Genomic DNA, 28,000 nt, shown 5'->3' on the forward strand with positions numbered 1-28,000 from the left:
TAATAATATACCATTAGAAAGTTTTGCTCAATAGTTTTATTATTTTATTTGGTGTCCTGTTAAAAACACAGGTCACTGCATTTATTATATATTTCTTTAATATTGAATTTTATGTTTTCAGGTATACTCTTTTTAAGTAATTATATTGTTTGGAGGTCGTGTCTACATGACAAGAACACAATTATTTTTAGGGAAAAGTGAACTGATAAATGGGGGTGTGGGTGTTAGTTTTTCAATGTGGAAATTGGTTCTGCCTTGCAAAATATTTCATCAGAATGTCTGTTTCAAATAGGTGTGCTCAGTCCCATTGAAGGGAGCCTCATCAAAGCCTCATGACTGGCTGTCAGTGGGAGACACCTGGTCAGTTGTCACCATGCCTTACCTCAACTTTTACCCTCCATGTAGACAGATAACTTGGAGGGCGAAAATATTTGGGGCCAAATAATACAGTACAGTTTGGGAACTCTGGCCTCGTGTAGACACGACCATACGTAACAGGGTAAGATGAACTAGTCAAGAAAGGTTATAAGAAGCTTTTCGGAGCATATGTGCAATGGCTAGTAATTTGAGGCAAGAGAAGAGTGAGTGAGAACAAAGCATGAGAAAGAAGACAAAATTCTAAGCATTTGGTACCATCATTTATTTACTGGTTTCTCAGATAAACAGTTCCTCTCCTTTGATCAGAGCTACTCCGCTAGCTGGAGCAGGAATTTGGAAAGAAGAAAATAGGTCTGGGGGAGGGGGATTTGGATCAGCAGAAGTTTGGAAGCCTCCTGCCAATCCCAGATCCAGATAATTAAAAGTAAACTCATGCGTGTTTCCTATTGCTGTGCCCACACCTTCCTTTTTAATTAGCTTCCACGTTTCCCCTGTATGTTTATAATTCCCTCAGTCTGTCTTTCATTCCTCAGATCAACTTCAATGTATGTGCAATAGCTTCTTATTTTATTCCAAGAAATTAAGTTACCTGAGAGTATTGCTTCAAGCCACTGAGTTCTGAAAGTTCTTTTTCTTGTTTCCTCCACGTAACATTTCTTCCCCCCCTCAATGGAGTTATTGAGCTTTTCAGGCTGTATCTTACTTAAAACTTTCCAGCTATTCACAAACATGAATTCAGGGTACTGAAGCACAGTCTCGTTATATAAAACTAGTTTAGACATAGCTGTGCTACTTCACATACTGTTCAAAGTCAGACTGCACCGGAGATTTGGTGTGTTTCTTTCCCAGTGAAATTTAGGTGAAGATTTCAATCCGGATATCAAATAGTTATGTTAGAAACCATAAGATCTTTGTCCATTCTTCGTAAGACAGAACTGCCTAGAGGCCTGGACATTGGATAAGCTTAACAGCCCAAAATGGTGTTGGTTAAGGATCTTGCCCGGTGTTGACCTTGGAGAGGCAGCTACAGATAAAAGATGCTGCTTTCTCCTGTAGTTTAACCTCAAGGCTCATGCTTCCACTACAGAGTCCCACTGTGACTGAGAGAATTTAAAACCTGAACCCCTATGTCCGAGATTGCTACTCTTCTGCAGGAACTAAGAAGGCACTAGACTGAAGTAATTTTAAACCTTAAGGAATCATTCAGGTGCTAGATTGAAATGTTCAGTGTCCTTTTCAACTTTGGCATGGTGACAATGAAAAATCTCTGGATGAAATAATCAAGGATCCATAACAAATGTGATTGGTAGACAAGCACACACCATCAGGAGTATAGTCTTTCAACTGAGTTCAGTAAAACTGATGCTAAAAGTCATTACTTTGCAAACAACGCCCTCAGAATAGAATAGCTGTTTGCTGTTATTGTTCAAGAACATTCAGTCTTTAAAAAGTGTACTAAGTTAATTTGTGTAGTTTTTTTTTAATCCAAAATAAGAGAACTACTTAAAAGGGCCAAATACTGTTAATTATTACATTTTTATGAGAGTTGGAAAGTGGAGATTGTACTAATGGAAGCTATTTGATGACAGGGCCTACAAAATGTTTTAATTTAAATGACGTTCTGTAGAAAAAAATTAACTAGCTATCAGACACTTGGGATAACTTTAGATGCACCGATTGAAGGATAACCACGATGCAGATATCACCAGAGTGCTCTAGATAGTTAGGTATTTTTGATACATAGCACTATGCTTGCTTTGGCAGCACATATACTAAAATCGATACATAGCATTAATAGTTCAAAATTCCTATAGATTCATTATGAAATTTCTCCATTTTAAAATGTAATTTTTAAGCAACAAAAAAAAACCTTAGAATCCTCAGATCCACATACAAGTTATTTGACTGGTTTTACTAAATTAATCAGTAAATTCAGTTAGCCAATAGTCAGATTGAATGATTTTTGACCAGATCTTTTTCTGAGTTGCTGTAATTATGTCTATAGACAGAAATAAAGGACACTGATTTTGGCTTTAACATTGTAGTACATTCATTTTAAGGCAGCATTAGAAGCTGGCATTTGTCTTTTGTATGTGTTTATCTCACAATGTGAAAGAGACCATGAGATTTGCAGCTGGCAGAATTTGATTAAGATCGCACTGTTTGAAATTTTTGAATCAATAGACTACCACAGATGAACAACATTTGTCCAAAGTCACTACTATCATGATATAGAAGAGATAGGTTTTATGCCTTTGAGTTAGCAGCAAATGTAAAACAGAATGTATCCTTGCTTTTTTGTCTTTTCTGTAGTTTTGGATGGTACTCATTATGTGCATAACTAACACTGTTTACTGTATGCTTCTGTCTGATCAAGTGCATGTTTAAAAGGAAGTTACTGTTTGCCCGCTTAAAGTTAAATGTTATAAATTTAAACATGTTCATGTAATAATCAGTTTGTTGAGCATGTGTTCACACCCTGTCACATGATTATTTCCTCTACTCAGAATGCTGCTTACAAACACAACACAGTTAACCTTGGCATGCTGCCCTATGGAGGTATTTCAGCAATGCATGCAGGCAGAAGCATGACTTTAAACTTGCAGACTAAGTCTAAATTTGATCTACAAGAACTACCTCTTCAGAAAGTAAGTATGGACTGCCTTACATGTGTCAGCATACCAAAGCCAATTAATGTTGTTTGTTCACTTAATGTGTTTAGGCTGTACATACAACCCTGCTTATAGACTCTCCTGAGTTCAAAAAGCACAAGGGCAAATGATGTGGAGCCCAAACTCTTAGCTGCTAAATGAATCTTTGGAGCTAGAACGATTCGCAGGTTCCTGCTTAATAGCTTTGCTTTTTGGATTGAGCAGGCACATGGCTTTTTGAGTTGCTCTAAGGCTCATTTTCTTATTACCCATTTCTTTTTCTTTTCTTCGTTGTTTTCCTTTCTTTCGTGTGTGTGTAGATATATAAACATATATTTTTAAGCCTTTTCGGAGATAGCCCTATGTTCCCTTGCTGACACATTCTGAGAACAGAGCTAGAAATTATTGTTGGATTTCAGTTGATTCCTTTGGAAACGACATAGAGACCTAAATTAGAATGGAAATGAAGTGTTTGGCACTTCTCGATGCTCCTTCAGCCCATTGTCTTTGTGGGAAATATTACACAGACATAAAACGTGAGGAGCAAGTTGTGGTTTAGCTAGCAAATTGTTACTCACCCTAGACTAGTGGGAAAGGAGCACGTTAACATGGCCTTAAGTGAAATTGTGGGCTAATTTGAAATGAAATATACTGGAAGAGGAAACATTTCCATTGTCAAAAGAACATTTCTGCTGTTTTATTCAGGCAAAACTGAGAATGCACATTTTACCTGTTGAAATGGATTAATGCCTCTGTCTTAGTTACATTTTGATGGAGGCTAATGAGTCATTTTCACACAATATGTCATTATGACTATGTTATTAATATAGTCATTAACCTAGTAAGTTTTATGAAAAAAGCAATGCAAAGTAGGGATAACAGAATGACAGTAGCCTCCAAACACTTCTCTCATAATAAAATTGATGAACATAAGGAAAAAAAAAACCCATCCCAGCAAAATGAGGGTCAAAAGACCTTGAATCCATGTTTTATTGTCAAATTAGTCTTCATAACAATCCCGGACTCTGGATAGTTTGCTTCCTACTGTGAATAGAGGAATAAAACCAAAGAGACATTTATATTCACAGCTTTTTCCTCACCCACAATTATTTTGGAAAGAAAAAAAAAAGACTAAATTAAGAACTTTTGAATGTTGTTTTTCCTGTCCTCAGTCTCCTGTGGCAGGACAAGGGGTGTGTAGGTAACTTTCCTTCCAGGGAGAAGAACAAACCCTGGTTTGTGGTGTTTGCTAATGTCTGTGATGTAACCACTCCCTCTATGGCCAAATTCAAGGTACTAACTTAACATCGCTGAACACAGAACTGGGACATGAGTCCAGTTAGCTCTCACGAGCTAGTACAAGTCAGCTCCAGCACACTATCAGCAAGACCCTTTCTATGGCAGCCTCTACTTTAATGGAACCTTTTCTTCATGTCCCCTCAGATGCCCAGGGTTCTCATCTTCTGCCCTCACAAACCAGCATTCAAAAGACCCTGAAATGTGTTTGCACTAAGGAGTAAATGAGACATCACAACTGAAATAGGTCTCTCCCCTGGAGGGCTTGGCACTTGGTAGAAATCAAACCCTTAAACTAAGAGGGTGGAATTTCAAAATTCAGTGAGCAGATTGGAGACATGTTGATAGGAAGGGAGCTATTGCTTGAACCCCCTCAAATTATATGGAAAACCCCTTATTTTGTTTAATGTTTAGTCCTATTTGCTTATCCATCTATAGAATGACATAAATATATTCTGAAAAATGGGGCTATACTTGAAATATATATTTCTCAATGTCTGCGGTGTTCCCCAGATATAAATTCAGTACCTCTGTGTTGCTGTATTAATTTTCTGATCTTGTGTGGGGTAGCCTAGAAAATGCATTCATTAACTGTTTCTATAGCTCTAAGATCATTTATATCGGAAATATTACAGAGTTATCATATTTGGAGATTTTTCAACCTTCCTCAGTTAGGTACAGAGATGAGCTAAAGGAATTCTCTTTGGGAGCTGCATTAAACTGCAAACCAAGAATAATTCAAGTATTGAAATATTCCATCTCAAAACGAATTATCATCAATATGTTATTATCCACACCAGAGAGAGAGAGAGAGAGAGAAGGCAAGGGAGGGAATAAAGAATACGGACAGGGCAACTACTCCATTACCCCTAAAAGATTTTATGACCCTAAATTATCAGTTTAAGGCCTATAAACTTTGAGCTTTAGACATCTGGGACAACTTTCCTACCTGCTGCCAGTGCAGGAACTTTATTAGGTATGGGCACTGAGTGCTCGATATCTCAATAATACTCCAGACCCTACTTCCATGGATTCCAGTCTGTCTCTGCCCCGTTATCTTTGTGCTCAGGCACATCTCTTCCACAGAGCTTCTTTAATTTGAAAATTTCTTTGGTTTCTCTGCCAAGTTTTAGAGACAGCCTCTCTTAAAATTTTCCTTTCTTGGCTCCACTGGCCATTGCTAACAGATCCTATGTTTGAGGCTTAATTTCCCTGAACCCTTCTCACCAGGAGAGGAGACAGGCAAAAATTATTTTCCTTTGCATAAAAACCTTTCACTACTTAAGATAATAAAAATTAATGTCAGTAATTTAAGATTTCTTTTCAGTCTCTAAATGCTTGTGAGCCACGAGAATTTCATTGAAAATATAGAGTAAGAGCAATTTATAAACAAACATTTTCAGTAGATAAAATTGACAAAACTGTTCATGTTCCCGTGGAAATACTGAGCTCTTTTTATTTATAAAATTCCTAAATGACAATCCTGGCAATCCTTAGTTAGGTGCTGTGGTAAATGACTCTGAATGTCGAAGGAATCTAAATTAACATTTTCATGCATTACCATGTAAGCACTGGAATTCGAGTTGCAGCTACTTTTGTGTAGGTAGTGCCCTACCCGGGGAACATTCAGGGCTGAAATCCACACTCTTTCCCCATACTCTGTTTTCAAGCCTTAGCCTCTCTCAATTAAGAGAAAGGAGCACTGTTTGTATTTTCTCTGTCACACTGAGACTATCTTTTTGCAGGTTGCCCAGAGAGGGCACCTTTCAGTGCTTCTGACCTCCCCCGACCTCCATTTTGGTAATTGACAGAAAGTCACTATTTGTGCTAACTGAGGTGCTGACTCAGTGTATTATTTGTTTTTTGGTTTGAGTTTCTATTTAAGTTACCAAAAATATCTAGGTTTTTTTCAAATTTTTAAACAAATTTGTAATAAATTATTTAAAGGATATAGCTATTTGTGAATGAAGATCAAAGAATCTATACTTCTATTTTAAAAGTGAATATTTATGTAGATGAAAAGAAAAGACTTTCCCAGATTTTGCTGTGCGTTGAATATTTCTAATTTGTTCATATTTATTACATGCCAGGTCAAGTATTAAACATTTTTCATGAATTACAAGCCACATATAGGCTCCATACTATGAACAGTAAATTACATATTCTATGGTAATTTTATGACATCTGTTAAGATATTAACAGAATGTTAATAAATACAACAAAATTATTTTATTATTTTTTAAATGTTTTATTTCTTTTTGAGAGAGAGAGAGCATCAGCAGGGCAGGGGAACAGAGTGGTGGGGCCCAGGATCCAAAGCGGGCTCTGTGCTGACAGCAGCAAGCTCAATGCAGGTCTCAAACTCACAAACCATGAGATCATGACCTGAGCTGAAGTCGGACGCTCAGCTGACTGAGCCACCCAGGTGCCCCAAAATTATTTTAATATTTAATATTCTTTAATGTTTTTATTCATTGATATTTACTTTAATTTCCTAAAAAAATCAATAGTACTTATAACCAGAACACTTAACCTATATAAATCAGCTATTAAATTATAAAATTATTAATATTTTCTATCTATTCATTTATTTATTTATTCATTCATTAATTTATCCATTTATCATTTATTTACTGCCTCTCCAAAAAGCATTCAAAGCAACTTTCTATGACATTATTAATGGTTCCATGTGCTTCTTTGGATGTGTTCTGTTGTAATTGAGCTTAGCTATTGTCTTGAAATTTTATGTTATTAGAGAGAAATCTAATATTGTAAAATGTCAGTTCAAAATGCCATTTTTATTATCCAGATTAATGGTAGAATAATAATTTCAACAAGAGAATAAAGACTAGGATTTATTAAGAATCTACTGTGTACCTGGTACCATTAGGTACCTTAAATATGTTTTTTCACACTACCCTCATAAATCCACAAAGGAAGTATTTATCTCATTGTACAAATGAGGAAACTGAGGCTCACGTGTCACACAAAGGAACTTACCTCAATTCTGTTTTACTACTGTAACCCTGGCACTTGCACTTAACATGGTAGTAGGCAAAATTTGAATCTGACTCCGCTTGGCACCCTGGTCCCTGCTGTTTTTACTGTACAATGAAGCCTTCTCAAATATTTATAAAACCTGGCATTTTCAGAGAACATAACTCAAAATAGTTGATAAAGTTTGTTCATATACATTATGATCTCACATCATCTTCACAATAATCCAGAAAAATAGATATTATGGAATGGAGAAGAGAATACACAAGTCGAATATATTAACTAATCCAAAACCTATCATGACCCAAATCATTCCCTCTGTGCTACAGACACAGGGCTCTCTTAGCAGAATTTAGTAAATGTTTAATGTTACCTTAAGTAACCTTACCTTACCTTTACCTTAAAGTAACCGCTTAAAGTTACCTCATGCTCACCCATTTCCTGGGCACTCAGTATCACCAGGAAATATGCTTGATGGCAGGGAAAGGCCAAAGATTGTGAACCCCCCAAAATCACAAGTTAATCATTCCTGCTACTGCAGCCCCAGAGACAAGTGGGACTGGGGAATAAATCACTGGCCTCTTCTAATTACACCTCTGCAGGTGTGTGGCTGGGATATAGCATGATCTCTTCCACATTGAAGAAACTGATACTCTTTTGTCTTGTTCCTTTCTTTTCAACTTCTACCACCATATTATACCGTAGCACCCACTACTTAGTGCCTTATTGAAACAGACACTAATATAAATTACAATTTCAGAGGAAGGGAAGTTGAAATGATGGAAATATATGTATTAAATAATCTTTTCATAAAATTTTGCCTGGAAGAAGATGGCCTTGCTATCTGTTTTATTACTTGATACTCATCCTACTATCTTTTGAATTAGAGAAATTTAGATAGAAATGTTTGCACCTATTTAAAATTATTTTTTAAATTTCTAATGTCCTTTCTTACTGGATCTATGCACATGATTCAGGATCAAATAGTACCAACATTTGATATGCATTTATTCACCCTACTCTCATGGGTTACTTAATCCCGTTTTTTTCTGCTGAAAGCAAAGCAAGATTTATGTAGCACCTTGGGGCTATAGTTTCTATTGCCTATAGTTTCTATTGATTCTGCTGGATTTATTATTGGCTATCTATCACTCAAGGAAGATTCACTTATCTTTCTAATTATGAAAAAAACCTCCAGCCTGTAAATCCACATAAATCCTCATGGACAATGACTAACATTACCAACATAATAATGTTAGTACTCATACATACACTTCCTAACCATAATAATGAAATGCTGGTTTAAAAATCATCTGAACATTACATTACCACCTTCAGATTGAACCCCTTGAAATCAAAATCATTCATATTGTAACTTGGCGTATATTTGTCTTTGTAATGCCTATTTTTTAAATATATGTGGAAAATAAATTATATTCCAATTTTCACTGGAAATACTTTTGGGAAAATTGTTTTTAAAACATTTTTGAATCTATGGTAATGCCTTTGTGAACTATAGGCTAATTACTAAGCAAAATAGATCCTTGAGATCTTAAGGCACACATCCTGAGACATTTGCAAAGTGCCAAATGCTAATACCACTCTCATATAATTTCTCCAGCTAAATGCAGTAAGTATAATTTGTCAAGCATTCAGTGTATCCATTAATTAGCTAACCCAAGTAAAACTACTGGGTCAGCTAAGCTCATTTATTCATATACGTGAATCCTGCATATATACACATACTCACATAGGCACATGTAAACACATGCATGCACACATTTATATACATGCACATATGTATCACACATTTTCATGCATATTTATGTCTCAGCCAAATTAGAAATTACTTCTTCCAGTACACACTTGTGCTCATTCACAGTAGTCAAAAACATAAATGTTAAATCTATAAATGTCCATGGTCATTTTTGGGACAGAGTCCCATCAGCAAAACTCCTAGCATTGGAGTATTTCTTAACAAATATAATTTCTGATTTTTCACTAAATCATAATGACCATTTTGTCTATATTTTGAAATATTAAAGATCTACAGAATTTAGACGCTGAGAAAATGGTGCAATATGGTGATTTTCAATGTCTTCTATATTTAATTGGTTACATATGCTGAGGAAAAGAAGATTCATTCCTACTTTTTTAAAGTATCTAAAGAAAACATCTAGAATGTAGTATTAGAAATAATTGAATAAGTAACTGAATCTCAATTTGGTTATTTTCTCTAAAATAACAAATTTCAACATTGATAGCTTCATTACTTTTTTAAATGTTTTTCAGTTGCTCCTTTTAAACTTTGTTAGAATTTTCACAACTCAGCAACTGCATTTATATACAATTCAGTAGCAGTTTGTGAAAAGTATAATTTTTTTATTAAATAGCTGTACACCTTAGGCACAGAATGTGAACCCACTGTATAATCCCCGCCCCTCCCCCAACATTGATAAGCTGTTTTCATGGTCTTTCTACTTCTCCAAACTTAAACTCCCCTTCCTCCCAGGATGTCTCACTTAAGAAAAACAAAAAAGGCCAGAGCATTCTTGAAATGAATAAAGGAAATTGCTTTCAGGAAATTCCTTTAATTTCCGTGTCTAGTGAAAGTATTTTTTTTCACGTGTCTGCATGTTTATGTTTTCTTTGACCCCTGTAATGTAGAATCGATGTGGTTGCTAATTCTAATTTTAAAAAGAGAGAGAGATTCCTAAATGAATGAAGAACCTACACCATTACGATATTAGGTTGTCGACTAAAGGGTTTTCACCTTTTTTTAACACCAAGAAAAATTCTGCAATTCTCAGTTGCTCTCTGTGACAAAGAGTCCTGTCTGGGAAGCTGAAGCAGGACTCGTAGAGGAAATAGAGAAGGAGATGGACATAATATAGAGGGGGGGAAAAAAGGGATATGTGTGTTATATATTCTGGCCACTTCTTAAAAGTGTATTTTGCAAACACCTAGCCAGATGAACACATTTTTTATCCCATTTCACTGGCAAAGAAATCAAGCCAGAAAGACATGGATATTAATTTAAACCAAAAAGAAACAAAAAAACACCAGCTAGGAGTGCTTACCCTGAATACTTATATTTTAACTGCTTAATTTTAATAACTTGATTTGTTGTATTTTAATATATAGAAAAACTGTGGGGGGGCATATGCAAACGTGTTAATCTGAAAAAGGAAAAGACTATAATGGAAATATTATAAAGGAAATATTAGGAAATAAAGGAAAATTAATGCTTGAAAACAGACAGACAGGGATTTAGTAGCAATCTGGTTTTTTTCAAGTAATATGTACTTTAAATGTGTTACCTACATGCGAATTTTCAAACAACCACAAGTGAATGCATTCCTAGCTAACCCAGAAGCTTCAGTTCAGGATGGTTTTTCTCTTTGTTCATAGTTTCTGATAGACTCCTGAAAAAGGAATTCACATGGCCAAAGTACATAAGAAAATTGAGTTACCTCCTTACTTTTCATTATATCCATTATACCTTAGGAAAACTCCATCTGGTATCATAACCCTGTTTTAAAATAGTTCCAAGCAATCCTTTTTAAAAAACGCATGCAATCAGCATGCAGATTGGATGGTTATATAATTGTTTTTTTAAAAACCAACAAGGACCACTCTGTATAACCAGATGAGAGCTGCCAAGCCGCCCATCTGTGCAACATTGTGAAGAGAATGGCCCAGTTCTCCCACCCTGGGGTTGGACACTTCCTCACACAGAATAGAGCTGCACATGCACCCTCTAACTAGGCTTGATTTATCCATAGGGATACTTCAAAACATATACAGAAAACGGTGTACGAAACAGCATAATTTCTCATCCACAGAAGAATTCCCCAGCAAATCAAGGAGTAGCTGCATATGTGGTAGGTTAGAGAAGGAGAAAAGTCATTGAGAAAAGTTAATCTCATTCCACAGGAAAAATATACCACTACTCTATCCCTCTATGGGAGCCCATCTTTCTGATGGTTGTAATTACCTGCTCAGGTCAAACTATAGAACTCTCTCCCATATCAAATACTAATAATAATAAATACAGGGGTATTATTATTTGTTAAAAATAATAAGCAGTAAATCAGCTAAAAATATATGAGGTGTTTAAACTTAAAGCACAAATGATCTATATAAATAAATTTAGAAACACAACAGTCAGATTTATTTTATGCTGTGATTCTAACAGCACAACGTTTTTGATGTTGCTTTCATATTTCCCTAAAAGCTATCTGTAGATAATGTCATAGTACCGTAAGTCTTACACTATGCTATTATTAACACTATTTTGGATTAGTGCAACGCATGTTCTCCCAGAATCAGTACAGCCTTATAAAATTTGTTTTAGGTTTGGAATATTGAAAGTTATATACTATGTATTATATGGTTTCAGTTTATAGTCTAAACGGTAAGATTATAGTAAAGAAATGAATTAAGCAATTTTTAAATGTTGTGGTTTTTAACAACTGGTTAATGTTATTCGGATTATTTTTTATTCAGGTATTGTAAATAATCTAAACTTTTCTTTAAAATTCAGTAAATAACTCTAAAGTGGTTATTTTCATTGAATTTCTCATTGCTTCCAAAAACCTGTCAATTCAGAATTCTTATTAAGTAAATAGTGAATAATAATACTTCCAGTTCAGAATATTTGTTTTTCTGCGATTAAACACAATTAATCTTACAGTCACTAGGGACTCTTTTCAGAAAACTATGATAAACTTCTATTACATCACTAAAGAATGCCATACCATTTTTGCAATAGACCCCGTCCCAGCAAAGCAACATTTTAGACAATGGACAAGAAGATGTATCTCCTAGTGGCCAATGGAATCCTTATCCTCTTGGGAGGCGGGATGTACCTCCGGACACCATTACTAAAAAGGTAACCGGTTTCAAATTAATGACACAAACCATGAACCTTGTGCATCCATTGTAATATGTAATCCATATTTTATGTCATAACCTCATTTCTAATTTTGTAATAAATTTAGACTAAATATTTTCCCACTATAAGGAGTTTAGTTAACCATAAGTGCATGAAAAGAATGAAAAACGAACACTGCCAAATGTTCAGAGTTGGTAACAAATTTTTATAAACAATATCCTGCCATCTCTATGGATACTATCACCTCTTACTAGTGTCTGATACCCACCTTTGAAGTGCAAGTACAGGATTGTGTGTAATATATACTTCTGACCCTCTTGAGTTTAGCAGTATGGTGTAGCCAATTTGTGTAAAATGAAATTCAACTAAAAAGATTGATTTACCATTTGTAAAGTCATACCAGTTCATTCATCTAATCATTCACTCAATAAATACTTACTGAGCAACTGTGCTCATCTATGTGTTGAGCAGTTTTTAGATTCTGGGGAACAAAAGTAAGATATGGTGTCTTAACTTGAAGATCTTTTAGTCTAGTGAGGTAGCCTAAGTGGTAAGTAAGTAATTATAATGCTACATGTTAAATTACCATAAAGGGAATAAGAAGAAAGCCACAACCCAGGAAAAGATAATTACAACATATATGAGAGACAAGGGATTGCTATTCCAGAATATATTTTTTAAAACTCATATAGTCAATAAGAAAAGACATACAACACAATACAAAAGAATGGTAAAATACAAAGAGAATTAGGAGAGTAAATAAACATTTTAAAAAGCAGAATATTTTTGTCAATCAAAAATGCAAAAAAAAAAACCAAACAGATACTACTTTATGCCTACTAGTCCACAAAAATTAAGTCTGAAAAATGTAAATTGTTTGCTAGTATAAGAGCAATGGAAACCTTTTCATAGTTCCTGTAGGAATAAAAACAGCCATTTTGGAATCAAATTATCTTATAAAGATGACCATGAGTGTACCTTATATTCTAAAAATTGTCCTCCTAAGATGTTATTCAAGACACTTTTAATGTTTACAATGGTAGGAAACTGGAAAAACCTACCACCAGAAAAGTATGTAAATAAATTCTGTTATTCACACAAAAGGATATTTTAAAGCAATGAAAATTAGTTAATCAGTAATTATGATAATATGTATAAACCTTAGAAACATAATTTTAGTAAAAAACAAGTTTCAGAAGATGGAACACATCAAACCTATCAAATTTATAATTCTCAAAAATAAAAAAAACTAAAATATATTGTTTAGGCATAAGTACATGAGTCAGAAAACTATTGTTAAAAGGGAATGGTTAGCAAAATTTATGATTAGAGGTATCTCTAAAGAGGAAACTGGGGTAAGATCATGGAGGAAATTTGTACTATTCTTGCTACTGTTTTATTTCTTAGGTTGAATTTTATAATTATGCTTCATAGCTTACATATATACTACATAATCACATACTTTCTTTGTAATTTAGGTGATGATTTTCCTCTTGATGACTACTTCAGTGCTTTTTAAAAGATATATATATATATATATATATATATATATATATTAAATATCAAATTATTTTACCTCAAATAGCTGTTAATGCCCTGATTACAGGTGTTACACATGTTATTAATCTGCCTGTTGGGCAATATTTAACACAGCAGATAAACATAATGTGTGATTAGTGCTTTGAAGTTGGGATACAGGGTTATGAGATTTTCTGGAAAGGGCACCTGTTTAGTAAAGAAACTAAAGTTGAGAGGAGTGGTGTAAAATAAGGCTGGAAGGTAAACAGAAGGTTGATCGTGCTGTACTTTATTCTGAAGGAAATGAGAAGGGGAGTTTTGAAATGTTTTAAACATGAGAAAGCAAAGATTAAATTTTCATTTAAAGAACATTCTGATAGCTTTTCAGAGAATGAATTATAGAGAAGAAAGACTGAAGGCAACTGGACCAGTTAAAAAGCTTCTACTGTAATACAGGGGAGAGTAAGTGGAAGCAATGGGTGGTGGAGCGAAATGCATAGATTCAATCTTCTTAAAAGGTGAGCCAACATGATGTTGGGATTGACTGGACATAGGGTATAGGAGATAGATATAAGTTCCATGGTTGAGACACAGGTTTCTCGTTTGGACAAGGGACTGATGTGCCATTCACTGAGACTGGAAGCACAAGAAGAGTTAATGGTTGGAAGTGGAGGAGGCAAGCCTAGTTTACATTTTAATATGTTGACTTGAGGTATCTTTAGGGTATCTAAGTGGTAACGGTTAGTGGATATTTAGAGATATTTATCTGAAGTTCAGGAGAGAAATCTTAGCTAAAGATACAGACTTAGCAATCATCAAAATATATGTCATAATTGAGCTGTGAGGCAGATGGATGACACAGAGCTCCATGGGACACCAACATTTAGGGATGTTCTTAGGAAGAAGAACAGAGAAGGAATAACCATAGATTTTATCAATAGGGTCTACCACAAGTTATAGAAACTTCAAGGGAAACAGCCTTGAATATTAAGTAAATATCTAGCTGATTATCAAGATCTAGAGTAAGCCTCAGATTTAGTCTTCAGTTATATTATTTTAAATACTTAGGGTTTTTCTCCCTCTCCATTCTTCTATCCATATTGTTGGCTTTATCCCAAAATTGGTTCCTCTCATTATTTAAGTTGTGTGCCAGTGACAATTAGAGATACAAGCTTCCTCTTCCAAATCCATCAAGGGAAAGAGCCAAGTTTCCAAAAGCAGTCTGTTACAAGCAAAACTTTTCAATCCTAAATCCCTACCTCTTCTTAGCAAAACTTTTCAAAACTTCAAGCAAAACTTTTCAACCCTAAATACCAATGTCTTCTTAGATCTCATTGATCCAAAATAGTGAAGGACTTCCCACCCCTAGCAAGATGAATGGAATTATATGATTAGCTTTGACTAATCAGTTGGAGTAGAATAGATAGGGCTCTCAACTCCAGTGACCAATAAAAAACTAGATGGAAAAAAATGTTTTAAGGAAGTAGTGGTCAACAGTGTCATGTGTTGCCAAAAAAAAAAATTCAAGCAAAATAAGTATGACTAAAGGCTCTCTGGATTTAGAAACAGATCATTGGTGGTCTTGGCAAAAGCAGTTTAATACCTACTTGATGGAGTGTAATTCATTGGAACCTACATTAAGGAGTAGGTAAACATAGAAACCTAGAATATCAAGAAAGGAGCTTCTTCATAAGGAATGAAAGAATTATGGTAGAATATAAAAAGGGATATAAGGAAGACAGAAGGAATTTTTAAAGTGGCAGACACCTGATCATATCTGAAGGCTGATGAGAAGTTACCGGTGAAGAGAAAGTTGAAAATCTCAGCGAAGAAAGAAGGGGGATCTACTTCTTTTTGAGGAAAGATAAGAGGATGAATGTGATGACAGGAAGTTGAAGGAATACCTATCAGAGCCAAGGGGAGGTTGCCTACCCAAGGGGGGAACCATATCCACTCACATAGTTGCAAAAGCTACTATAATTTTCCCATGAAAGAAAAAGCTTTATTCACTTATTATTCTAAATGGAATTAAGAGGTGTTTACATTAACCATCCATGTATGCACTTTACCTGAAATCTATTTTCAAGCTCCATAATCATATCATCAGTAAAAATCATGATAATCATTTGCTTGCTTCTCTACTTTTTTTTAAGAACCCCAGGCAATCCTGTATTGATTAAACATTAGTAAGGTAGTTGGTCTTATTTAAGACTAAAATAATTATTTCATCTATGTGAAAACTTCATAACCTTTGATACTTCTTTTCAAATGTGAAATAATGTAGTATGTCTTTCATGTGTAAACTCATTTGTATCTTCTTCCTACTATCATGATATGCATTTTCAGATTACCTGAAATTTGCCTAAAATCTGGGATTTTAGAACGTATAGATGTGTCTACCTATTATCTCACAGAGTAGAGAGATTAAAAGATGCTCTAAATATCCAAATTTAGTTTATTATATTCTAAATGAATATATTAAGTTAATATTCAGTGAGAATCAATTTAAGGAAATGAAAATGGTAATGGGATTATTAACCTGGGCTTCAGGATTCACTGAAATAAATATGAAAAAAATACTACTATTTATTGTGTTTATATTTCATTATACAGTGAATGTTTTTAAAAATCAATATTACTTTTGCAGTTGAAGTAAGTAGTCAGGGTAGACAGAGTGAGAATGGAAAATTAAGAATTGGACTACAAATGGAATGGGGAATCAAAGGAGAATAAATGATGAAGTCGTAGCCAGCTCCATTTCAGTGTATTTCTTGAAATCTCTGTATTAGAGTTTTTAAACAATCTTATTATTATTCTTAGAGTTACTCCTATGTTACTACTGTGATACTTCAACTGTGTGGTATTTAGTGCTGTGATACTACCATGATCAGAAACCCTGTGGTGCTTCAGAGATTCAGGGGGAGACACAGTTTCAGAAAGCCTTTGATTGAACTGTGGCTCTCCGTTCTGGCTATCATAGCTCTTTGGTTGAACTAATATTGGTAGTACTCACGGATATGCCTGTGAGTACTGCAAACACTATAGGAGAACAAATTTGGGTACCCTCCAACACATCAAATATTTCAGACACATAAAATAGACAAAAAGTGCTCATCGATCAGAAAGGATTTTGTTCTTTATCTACTATTTCTGTCCTGAGTACCCGAGAGTGGCTAATCCATGGCAAAATTTGAGGGTGTTAAATCCCGACTTGTTTTTTTGCTTTCTTTTTTTCTGAGTGGCAAGAGGTGGGATTTAACTGACTTTTTTTTTCTTTTAATGGTGTAATAGTAGGTGGTAGTTTTCAGTTCTCTCTTGCTATGTCAGTGTCCAAAATCTCAAATTCTAAATATCCGTCAATGCAGAGTCTGGGGGTCATTGCTGGAAGAACATGTCACAGCTATGTAAACCTCCCCCTGAATTCCAAACATTACTACACAAGCACTTTAAGAATTGCTATTAAAAACTTTTGAATGCCTGAAAACAACATGGTTTCAGGAATATTTGTACGTTAGACTGCTGTCACATCTCTGCTTTCACAGCTGTCATCTGTTGGATTATGCTAAAGTCACTCTGGTAAGAACTATTATGTACCATATATTAAATATTACTCTGTGTCAGGTATTGTGCTAAATGTCATAATGTATTTCTTCATCTAATCCCCATGACAACCATATCAGGTAAGTACTATTATTTTCATTATTTTTTTATTATTTTTATCTGCTGTCTGGAAAAGAAACAGTTTCTTCCGAGAGATGTGGGGTTTAAGTTAGATTACTCACCAAGATTTCACAGGTGACTACATATTTTAGATTACATTCCTATACTTAAGAGAAAATAGTAGGAAGTTCATAGTGAAATTTTGTTTTTCCTTTCTTATGTGAAAATTTTTTCATTTTAAAGCCAGATATTATACTCTGATTTGGTAGACTCCTTCCATAGGAATGACAAGGCTGTTTTTCCCTACTTCTGAAATGACAAACTCTTTTAAGAATATTGAGAGTCTTAAAAAAAATTTTGAGAGTCTTAAGGTTGCATATCCTTGAGGAGGTTTAAAATTGAAGGATAAAGCCCGTAAGGACATGTTGCAATGTTGGAGCAGAAAAGCATTGTGGCAAAAAGGCTAAAGTGGCATATTAAAACAAATGAAACTTAAAACATTCCCTTTCTGGAAAGGGTAACCAAGAAACTTTAAAATCCTAGTGATATTAAATCTGAAAATCTTTTAATATGTAAAGACTAGACATTCAAAGGTCTCTTTCAGCATTAGCAACTCTTCCCTCCCCAAGTGTCTGTTTTTCTAGGTTAAGTGCATAATGAGTTGGCAGCTAGAATAATAAAGATAGGTACCAAGGGTCAACATCAAGATGGACACAGTTGAGAAGAAAAGTATAAAAATGCAGCTAATTTAGTCTTGGCTCATAAACTTGTCCCTGATGCTGAATTTGCCCAGGATTTTCTCACATCTACAAAGCCAGCTCAGCCATTAAGGGCTTCGTGATTGCCAGATGCTTGTCATCTGTGAGGCATGCCCATGAACTCATTAGGAGAAACTTAAAGAAATTTAAGAAAAATTATGTGGGTTTTTTTTAATCATTTTCATTGTCTTTTTATCCTTTCTTTCCCAGGAACCAAATTAGAATTTTTGCTTTTTCAAATCATATGAAGTATTAAAAGTTTTTTTAATTAAGTTCCTGGGAAGGAATATTCATTCCTTATTTTAATTTTGGCATTTCTCATGTATCTTAGTATAATGCATTTTACCATTTCTTTCTATACATACTTAGAAAGATAAGATCTAAAATACCTTCTGAAAATCTTATGTTGCCTTGCTGCTGACCATATGGTCAAGATATCATTTTATTTTAAAACAAGTGAATCAAATTTTTACTAGAATTGGTTTTCCACTTGGTAATAAAAGTCCATCTATTGTAGAACTTTCCAAAAAAGTGAGATCATTTTTAAATAAAAAGTAGATATTTAAAAGTGTGACAGATGAAAATTAACCTGCATATTTAGTTGTTTAAATAAAAAGCATTTTACTATTCTGCCATAGATATCTTATCTAAAATATATAATCATTAGAGATGGCTCAGTTGGTTGAGCATCAACTCTTGATTTCAACTCAGGTCATGAACCATGGCCATGAGATAGAGCCCCACATCAGGCTCCATGCTGAACGTGGGGCCTGCTTAAGATTCTCTGTTAAAGAAGCATATATTTGTTAGGCAGGGGAAGTTGAGATTCTGTCTCTCCCCGCTGCCCCTTTCCCTCACTGTCACTCCTCTCTCTAACATTAAAAAAAAAAGTATTTAAAATACGTGATTATTAAGTTATAGCCATTGAAAAGTAACTTTTTCCAAACCCTTTTCCATTAAGAGCAAATACTGCTATACGTACTGTATGTATGTGGAACTGAAATAAAAATAACAATAATTCACGACTTTTGTAATTTAGCTGAGACACAGCAATAGTGCTGTTGGAATCCCTTGTATCAAAGGCAGGGAGGCGGGTAAATATAGCTTGCTTATATGGAAATAGTGGAAAGTCTAGAACAGGTAAGAAAGAGAGATGAATATTTAAATACTGGAAAAAGTAAGGATGGCAAAAGTAGAGTAGATCTTGAGGCTATAAGAGAGCAAGTCAATATATGGAAAAAGCAGATAGGAAAATCAACCCAGTAAACCTTGCATATAGGAGGTAAGATACAGGGAAATAGGTATGTTTCTCATTTCCATCAACTACATCAGAGTCAAGTTCCAGCTTAAAATAAAAGTGAAATAAAAAAAATATTCTGAAACTTAGTAATTGTCAATTCTGTAGCTAACCTCTCCTTTTGTACAGAAAGAAATATGTCAGGTATAGTAGGTTTTGCCTGAGGCTTTGTATTTTTCCCTCCCAAAGCAATGCACATTATTAACAGTAAAGAACCACAAGGAATAAATGCCTCGACTTTGTCAGTCCATAAGCAAATGAGAACAACTTTCCCTATCACTGTGAGTAATGCCAAGCACAATCCTGGCTCCTGCTTTTCTGCTTCTCTTTTCCGGGCCTCATTTTTCTCCTCTGATAGGGGCACATTTTGCACTGGCCAGAGTAAATATTTCTTTAATTTTTCTGGTAGACTGGGCCATCCCTGAAAATCAAAAACAGGTTGGAATCCTTTATATAGTCATTTTAAGCTCCAAACATTTTTTCTAAACATTAGGAAAAGATTTTTCTGAGTCACTTGGTAGACTGAGATTCTCCCTGTTTCCCTCATCCTCTTCCTGTCACTCTCACTCACGGTGGTGTCACTTAGGACTCTGAATTGAGCACTATTGAGACCACATTGATATCCACGGTGACAGCATATTCCACTGAGGCTGCTGAGCTTCAAGAAGAAAGACCAGCCAAACTCATTCACTGTCAGGGAACTCTGCCCAAAAATGAAGAAATGAGTCAGTGAAAGGGCAAATTGATGACGTCATACAATTATGGATTTTTAAATTAAAAAAAAAAAAAAACTCTTGGCACAATCAGTTGCCCCCAGAGAGACATTTCCTACACTAATATATGCAATTTTTCTCTTGACCAAAAGCCACTTTTTTCAGGGAACTAAAGTTTAAAAAGGACAGGGGAACAGTGGGAAGATAGCGAATGCATGAACCTTAATCCCTAGCAGGATTTTGAAGACAACTTTCTGGATCTACAATAATGCAACTATACTTTTCTTTGATATCCTGGAAAGTAGGGTTTTGGTATCCAGAAATAATCTGAAATTGATTATTTGTGTGCATAGTAAGTACCCACTCCTTAATTTTGCCCTTAGATTGAAAAAGGAGGGTTTTTTTTTTAACGTTCATTTAATTTTCAGAGGGAGAGCTAGCATGACTGGGAGAGGGGCAGAGGGTGGGTGACAGAGGATCTGAAGCAGGCCCTGCGCTGTGAGCGGAGAGCCCCACGTGGAGCTTGAACCCACAAACCATGAGATCAGGACCTAAGCTGAAATCAAGAGTCAGAGACTTAACCGACTGAGCCACCCCAGCACCCAAAAAAAGGAGTGTTAAGCAACACACGAGTTGCCTGGGAAGCAAGCATACCCACCGTCATACAAATCTCCTTCCAGGTTAGGAGGGGTCAAGAGTAGGAGAGGGAAGTAGGTGAAAACTCTATCTTATATGATTTATGGTTAAGTATCAATTATTGCTAATATTGTTAGGCATCCACCAAATATCCATTGGAGGCTCTTTGAAATTTCTGATGCTTATGTTTAGTGACTACATTAAGACATGCACTAATGTCCCCTGCCTAACAAATATATGCTTTTATATCTACTAGAGTAGCCTCAGCATGGTCTTTATGGCATAAATATCAGTTATTGTTCTAGAACAGGATAAAAATGCACTGCTAGATGTTAAAATACATACAATAATCCAAAGAATAATTGTAGGAATCGTAAGCTAAGGGCTCAAATCTAGTCTTGAGAATTTCAAGTTGCACTCCTTTTATGTTACCAGTATCAGAACCATTATTCAGATGAATTAAATGTATGCTTTTAAAACACAGCTTCCTGATTGATTGCCATGTTATCTATTCCAGTAAATCAGTGCAGCCATGTCTTTCACTATACTAGAGAAATAAGAATGAATGCATCCAATTAGATTCAATGCCCCCCATAATTGCAAATTATTGAAATAAGAGAGAGAAGCCTGAGTAAATAGTAAGACTTGCTTGTTAAATAAGAATTAATTGCCAAAGCAAGAGTACATGGCCTGTAGGAAGTCAAAACTTTCATGGAAAGGGGCCCCTTCGGGGGCAGTTCCACGTCCTCGGTAATAGTAGCTGAATCAGGAAGAAGCGTTTGAAGAAATCAATGAAGTAATTTCCTCTATTTAATGATCCATTGCAAAGATTTATTTTGTTAATCTGACCAGCTAGAATGATATATTTTTAATCGATTGATGTACTATTATTAATGTGGATAGGAGTTTGTAGAAATGTGAGTGAAAAAAATCTCTAACTTGAAGCAAAAGTGGCAGTTGAGTAAAACCCTGTTTAGTTTCATGCTTGCTATTTTTAATTATTTTTTTTTACTTAATACAACACTAATTCTTTAATTTCCAGATTACATCCCTTTATCTCCTAATATAAGTACAACAATACAGCTGTGTCCAGTAGTGAAAGCCATCGCTGTTATAAAATCAGGAGATTGCTCTCATCTGGACTGACTCTAAATTATTTCCTCAGTGAGAGTGCAAACCCAAAGAATGTCTATCAAATGACTGTTAAGTCAGAGGTTAAAAAAAAAAAAAACTTGCCACAGATTAAAACAATAAAGTGGCAGATTAAAACTACTTATTCCATCAATTCTTGTTGTTCCTTAAAACAAATGACTATTCTGCCTAGGGAAATTGAAATAACTCAATAACATTTATACTATCTTCATTTTGGAAGAAATATAAAAGCAAAAGGAAAATGAAAAATTAATCCAGTGAAATAAAAATGTCCATGACCGAGTATGTAATTTGAAGATGTAAACAACATGGCAACTGGCAGATGATCAAGGATTGTTGCCGAATAGAAGATATCACAAGAGTAAGATCCCATGTCTTGCCACTTGATTTTTATCTGACTTTATCTGGCTATCTAAAGGCTCTAATAAATCTTAAGGGTGAAAGGAATAATTGTCAAATTTTTGTTGTTACTGTTAACATCTTTTTATTTTATTTCAGGAATGTAGTAAGTTAGCATCATCACAAAACAAATTGTAGGTTGAAGAGTATAGACTTAGCTCTAATTTCATCATTTTCGCTACTGTGGATCCTTTATTGTTTTTTTCATTTGGTTAATAATTTCCAGTTCCATAGCTGTGTTTTATAAGTTGACATTTAATCATAAGAGAATATGCTTATGAGATTCAATAAGCCGGAAAAAACCGTCTGCACATATCAGCCAGCTGTCATCCTAAGGCGTATGCACTGAAGGGAAAGGGCCTATTGCCTCACCCTTTTAACTGTCATTTGGGGCATTGAAGTATATCACCAGTTTTTAACTCTTAAAAAATTGAAGTCAACAAGTATTTTGAATAACCCCCTCTAAAAATATTGCACTATGTCAGCAGAATGCAATGTCACCCAGTCCTCAGGACAGGAGAAAGAACATCTTCCTGCCCCCTCTCTTTTAAGCTTCAGAGCTCCCTTCCAAGTATCTGTGCTTAATTGTCCTCTAATGCCCAAATGGGAGAACATAGATTTTTGGCATCAAAACTGCCCCAGCTGAATATTTAAAATACAGAGAGAGAAGAAGAAGAAGAAGAAGAAGAAGAAGAAGAAGAAGAAGAAGAAGAAGAAATAATGCTTACTAGTTTGGTTAACATAATTATAAAACAATTTCTACAATACAGAGTAGGACTGTACTAAGTTGTTTAACATAGACACTCTCGTATCATCTTCACAACAATCTTATGGGACAGGGAGCCAGAGGCATGGAATTGAGGAACACAGGATTGGAGCCTAGTAATGTCTGCTTCTACAACCTGGTGTTATACTACTAAGGTATTGTATCCCTCCCACCCCACTCAACCAAAAACTTTCAGAAAACATTATAGCATAGACCTGTTGTAATAGTAAATAACCCTCAATATCAGCAATATATTTGATATGTAGTTAGCTAGAACTTTTTGCCACAACTTGGTATTGTTTCTTCTCTTCCATGTTCAGAAGAGAGAAAGAAACCCTGGCACCAGTCATGTACTTAAAAATAATTTTTGAGTCCTCTTCAACTTGTTCTTCCCAATCCTACACAAATCGAGTTTAGATCTTAAATGCACTTTTTTCCCCTAAACCTTCATTTTCTTTCATCCAAAACATTTGCAAGTTCTTTACTTACTTTTGTGAATCCAGAAGGAACAGATGTAGGAGCTCTGGGCATGACTGAAACCTACCTACAGATTCTTCTATAGTATTGAATTTAGTTCATTTTGTTAATTTTGTTTCTCAATAATTTAGCTCATCAAACTTCCTGATTATATCACCTAAGATTCCAACTACCACCCCCTATTTAACACTCTCTCCATTTTCCACAAAATAACCTAAATCCTGTCACCAAAACCACTGGTAAACGTGATGAAACTGCACTGAATATTGAATTAATCCCTGCAAAATGACAATTATACTAAAACATAAAAACTAAATAATGCACTAAAGCTGCAGGGAAAAAATCTCAATTTTTTATTAGTTCTTAAGATCGTGTTCTTTTTTTTTCTTTTAAGCAGGAGTGCAAGAGAAATTATGAACTTGAACTTTATCTTTGGTTGGCCCTTGCGCATATTAAGCTTTGCTGTTGAATTTCCAAAATGGGGGAAAGAGCACAGTGATGCATACCTTATAGAGTGGTTCTAAAAATTAACACCATGATGTAAAATATTTATCACAATGTCTGTCATATAAGTGTTTAATTATTGGTAGCTGTTATAATATTATTTTGGATAAAAATCTGTTAATTAGGGACAAGCTAAATTTTCATTTAGCGGTGTTCCTAACAGCAGGCTGTTAATGAGACCAAGGTCATGAGTTAGTGTCTCTTTTGAATTACTTATACATTAACACTGGCTGTACTCTTCATCTGGACAGTTTTATGAAATCATATAAATAATGGGGATGGAAGTGTCTATGGGAAAAAAAATGAAGGTGAATCACTGCAACTTAAAATATTAGCTGTATTAGTGAAGAGTGAGTAGCATCATCTCCACTTATGACAGAATTGTGTTTTTTACATTTTTTTAATGTTTATTTTTGAGAGAGAGACAGACAGACAGGAAGAGCGTGAGTGGGGGAGGGGCAGAGAGCAAGAGAGACAGAATCTGAAGCAGGCTCCAGGCTCTGAGCTGTCAGCACAGAGCCTGATGCGCGGCTCCAACCCACGAACCACGAGATCATGACCTGAGCCAAAGTTGGACTCTTAAATGACTGAGCCACGCAGTAGCCCCAGAATTGTGTTTTTTAAATTTGTATATGCAGTATCCCTCCATAAAGAAGCCATTTTTCAATATCTGAAACAAAACATAATTTACTGCTTGCTAACAAATAACTTGTAAGGTACAATCTCTGAGTAAAACCACAGTCTGAGGAAGCATGGAGTTCAAGAATTGATGGATTTTCAGAAGTTGGAATATTTAGGGGTTAATTGACCTTGAACTGGGGAAGCATGGTTATTTGAGTGAGACTCTTGCTGATTAGCTAACTTTCAGGAGCAGTTTATAAAGCAAGTTGACATTGATTAATTGCCACAGGTTTAAAAACAGTTCTTTTGGGTGATTATCTATTGCTATGTCCAAAGAGCAATCAGATCTTTAAGCAGCAGAGAACTTTTTATTCTCATTGCAATTATTGAGTACTTACTAGGTACCAAGAAATTTGCTCAATTCAATACATTGTCTTCTTTATTCCTCACAATATTCTATGAAGCACTTATTATATCTACAGTTTTCATATGATAAGCAGAGGGCTTAGGTAGCTTGTATACGATTGCACAACTAAAAGCAAGAAATAAAACCCAGAGTCATCTACCTTCAAAGACTGTGTTATCTGTACTGCCTCTTATTTTTTAAATTAACTCCTGGCATTTCTACAACCCTCCATTTCTATAATTTTGTTGTTTGAAGAATGTCATACAAATGGAATCCTATAGTATGTCATCTTTTGGGCTTAGCTTTTTTACTCAGCATAATTCTCTGAAGATTCATTCATATCGTTGTGTGTGTGTGTGTTAATAGTTTCTTACTTTTTATTGTTGTTTTGTATATTATGGTAAGGACACATCTGTTTGTTTGACCAGTCACCCACTGAAAGAAACTTGGATTGTTTCTAGTTTGGGGCTGTTATGAAGAAAGTTGTTCTAAACATTCATGGACAGGTTTGTGTATGAATGTTGGTCTTAAGTCTCTAGGATAAATGCCCAGGAATATTACTGCTGCATCATATGGTACTCCTTGCATGTTTAGTTTTTTAATTTTTTTTTTCAACATTTATTTTTGGGACAGAGAGAGACAGAGCATGAATGGGGGAGGGGCAGAGAGAGAGGGAGACACAGAATCGGAAACAGGCCCCAGGCTCTGAGCCATCAGCCCAGAGCCTGATGCGGGGCTCGAACTCACGGACCGCGAGATCATGACCTGGCTGAAGTCGGACGCTTAACCGACTGCGTCACCCAGGCGCCCCGACATGTTTAGTTTTTTAAGAAACTGTTAAATGTTTCCAGAACAGCTCTTACCATTTTACATTTCAAGCAGCAGCAGCCTCTGAGTTTCTCCTCATCTTTGTCAGCATTTGTTGTTGTCACTATGGTTTACTTAGTCAGTCTGATACATGTGTAGTGATATCTCACTGTGGTTTTAATTTGAATTTCTCCAATAGCTAATGATTTTGAACATCTTTTCATGTGCTTATTTGCTGCCATCTGTATAATCTTTGGTGAAATGTTTCTTCACATCTTTCAACATTATTCCAAATGGATTATTTAGTTTCTTACTTTTGCATTTTGAGTGTTCTTTGTTCTTGATCCCATTCTTGATTTGCTAATCTTTTCTCGAATTCTGTAGTTTGATTTTCATTCTCAACGTTTTACATTTAAGTCTGTGATCTATTTTGAGCTAATTTATATACATACAAAGTATGAGACATAGGTCAGGTCTCATTTATTTTGCCTATGGATGTCTAATGGTGCCAGCACCGTTTGTTGAAAAAGCTATCTTTTTTCCATTGAATTGCTTTTGCACCTTTGACAAAAAGTCATTTGGGCAGATTTGTGTGAATCTATTTGTGGGTTCTCTGAACTGTTCCATTTATCTGTCTGTCCCTCTGCCAATATCACACAGTCCTGATTACTGTAATTATAATAATCTTGAAATCAGATAGGCTTATTCTTCCTGTTTTCTTCTTCTTTTTCAAAATCATTATAGTTATTCTATTTTTGCTGCCTTTCAATATAAATTTTAGAATAATCTTATATATATCCATTAAAAAATCATGCTGGGATTTTTATGGGAATTTGTTAAACCTGTGTATCAATTTGGAGAGAATTACGTCCTTACTATGTTAAGTCTTCCAATCTATAAATATGTCTTCATTTATTTAAATCTTTGATATCTTTCATCAGCATTGTGTAGTTTTCAGCGTATAAGTCCTGTGCAAGCTTTGTTTGATTTACACCTAAATATTTCACTTTTTTGTGTGTGTGATTGTATATGCTGTTGCTTGAAATTTCGATGTGCACATGTTTGTTGCTAACGTACATAAATACATTTGATGTATCCTGCAAACTTGCTCGACTCACTTGTTAGTTCTAGGAATATATTTTTGTTGATTCTTTTGATTTTCAATGTAGACAGTCATGTCATATGCAAATAAGGACAGTTAATTTCTTCCTCTTCAATCTGTATGCCTTTTATTTCCTTTTCTTGCCTTAGTCTATTGACTAGAACTTCCAGTACTGTGTTTAAAAAGAGTGGTGAGTGTGGACATCTGTGCCTGTACTTCATCTTAGGGAGGAAGTATTCAGTTTGCAACATTAAGTATAACGTTAGCTTTAAGTTTTTTGGAAATGTTCATTATCAAGTTGGGTAAGTTCCCCTCCATTCCTATATATCTCAGAATTTTTGTTATGAATGGGAGCTGAATTTTGTCAAATGTCCTAGGCTTCCATTGATAGGATCACATGATTTTACTTCTGTAGTCCATTAATATGGTGCATTGCATTGGTTGATTTTGAAATATTGAGCAAGCTTTGAATCACTGGAATAAACCCTACTTGGTCATGGTACATAATTCTTTTATATATATATATATATATATATATATATATATATTGCTGAATTCTATTTGTCAATATTTTGTTAAGGATTTTTGCATTCATCTATGAAGGAGGTTTGTAGTTTTCTTTTACTTCCTCTTTTTTTTTTTTTTTGGTACTGTCTTTGTCTGGTTTTGTTATTGGGACAATACTAGTTTTATAGAATATATTGGGAATGTTACTTCCTCTTCTGGAAAAGAGTGTGTGGAATTGACGTTAATTCTTATTTAAATGTTTGTTAGAATTCTCCAATGTAACCATCTGGACCTGGAGATTTCTTTCCTGGAAGATTTTAAATTACAGATTCCAATCTTGATAGTTACAGGGCTATTGAAATTATCTATTTCATATTGGATGAAATATGGTAGTTTGGGTTTTTCAAGAAAGTGGCCCATTTCATATGAATTGTCAAATTTATGTGTAGAGTTATTTT

The 28,000-nt window shown here is 34.9% G+C and overlaps 1 protein-coding gene across 12 annotated transcripts in view; it reads left to right on the forward strand.

Moving 5' to 3' along the window:
• Positions 1-28,000, forward strand: part of LRRC7 (leucine rich repeat containing 7) — a 552,029-nt gene that overhangs the window by 463,077 nt on the left and 60,952 nt on the right. For 6 of the 12 annotated variants that reach the window (XM_045477806.1, XM_045477812.1, XM_045477814.1 and 3 more), the window contains 2 exons: positions 2,886-3,026; positions 12,097-12,216. The exons of 1 other annotated variant lie outside the window; for it this stretch is intronic. In XM_045477806.1, the coding sequence (XP_045333762.1) occupies positions 2,886-3,026; positions 12,097-12,216 (261 nt within the window). Of the gene's footprint in view, positions 1-292; positions 500-2,885; positions 3,027-12,096; positions 12,217-28,000 lie in introns of those variants that run through there. 5 more of the 12 variants (XR_006712370.1, XM_045477810.1, XM_045477816.1 and 2 more) reach the window with 3 other exon arrangements.

The sequence above is a fragment of the Leopardus geoffroyi genome, chromosome C1 (assembly GCF_018350155.1).
Source record: "Leopardus geoffroyi isolate Oge1 chromosome C1, O.geoffroyi_Oge1_pat1.0, whole genome shotgun sequence".
In the NCBI taxonomy this organism is placed as follows: domain Eukaryota; kingdom Metazoa; phylum Chordata; class Mammalia; order Carnivora; family Felidae; genus Leopardus; species Leopardus geoffroyi.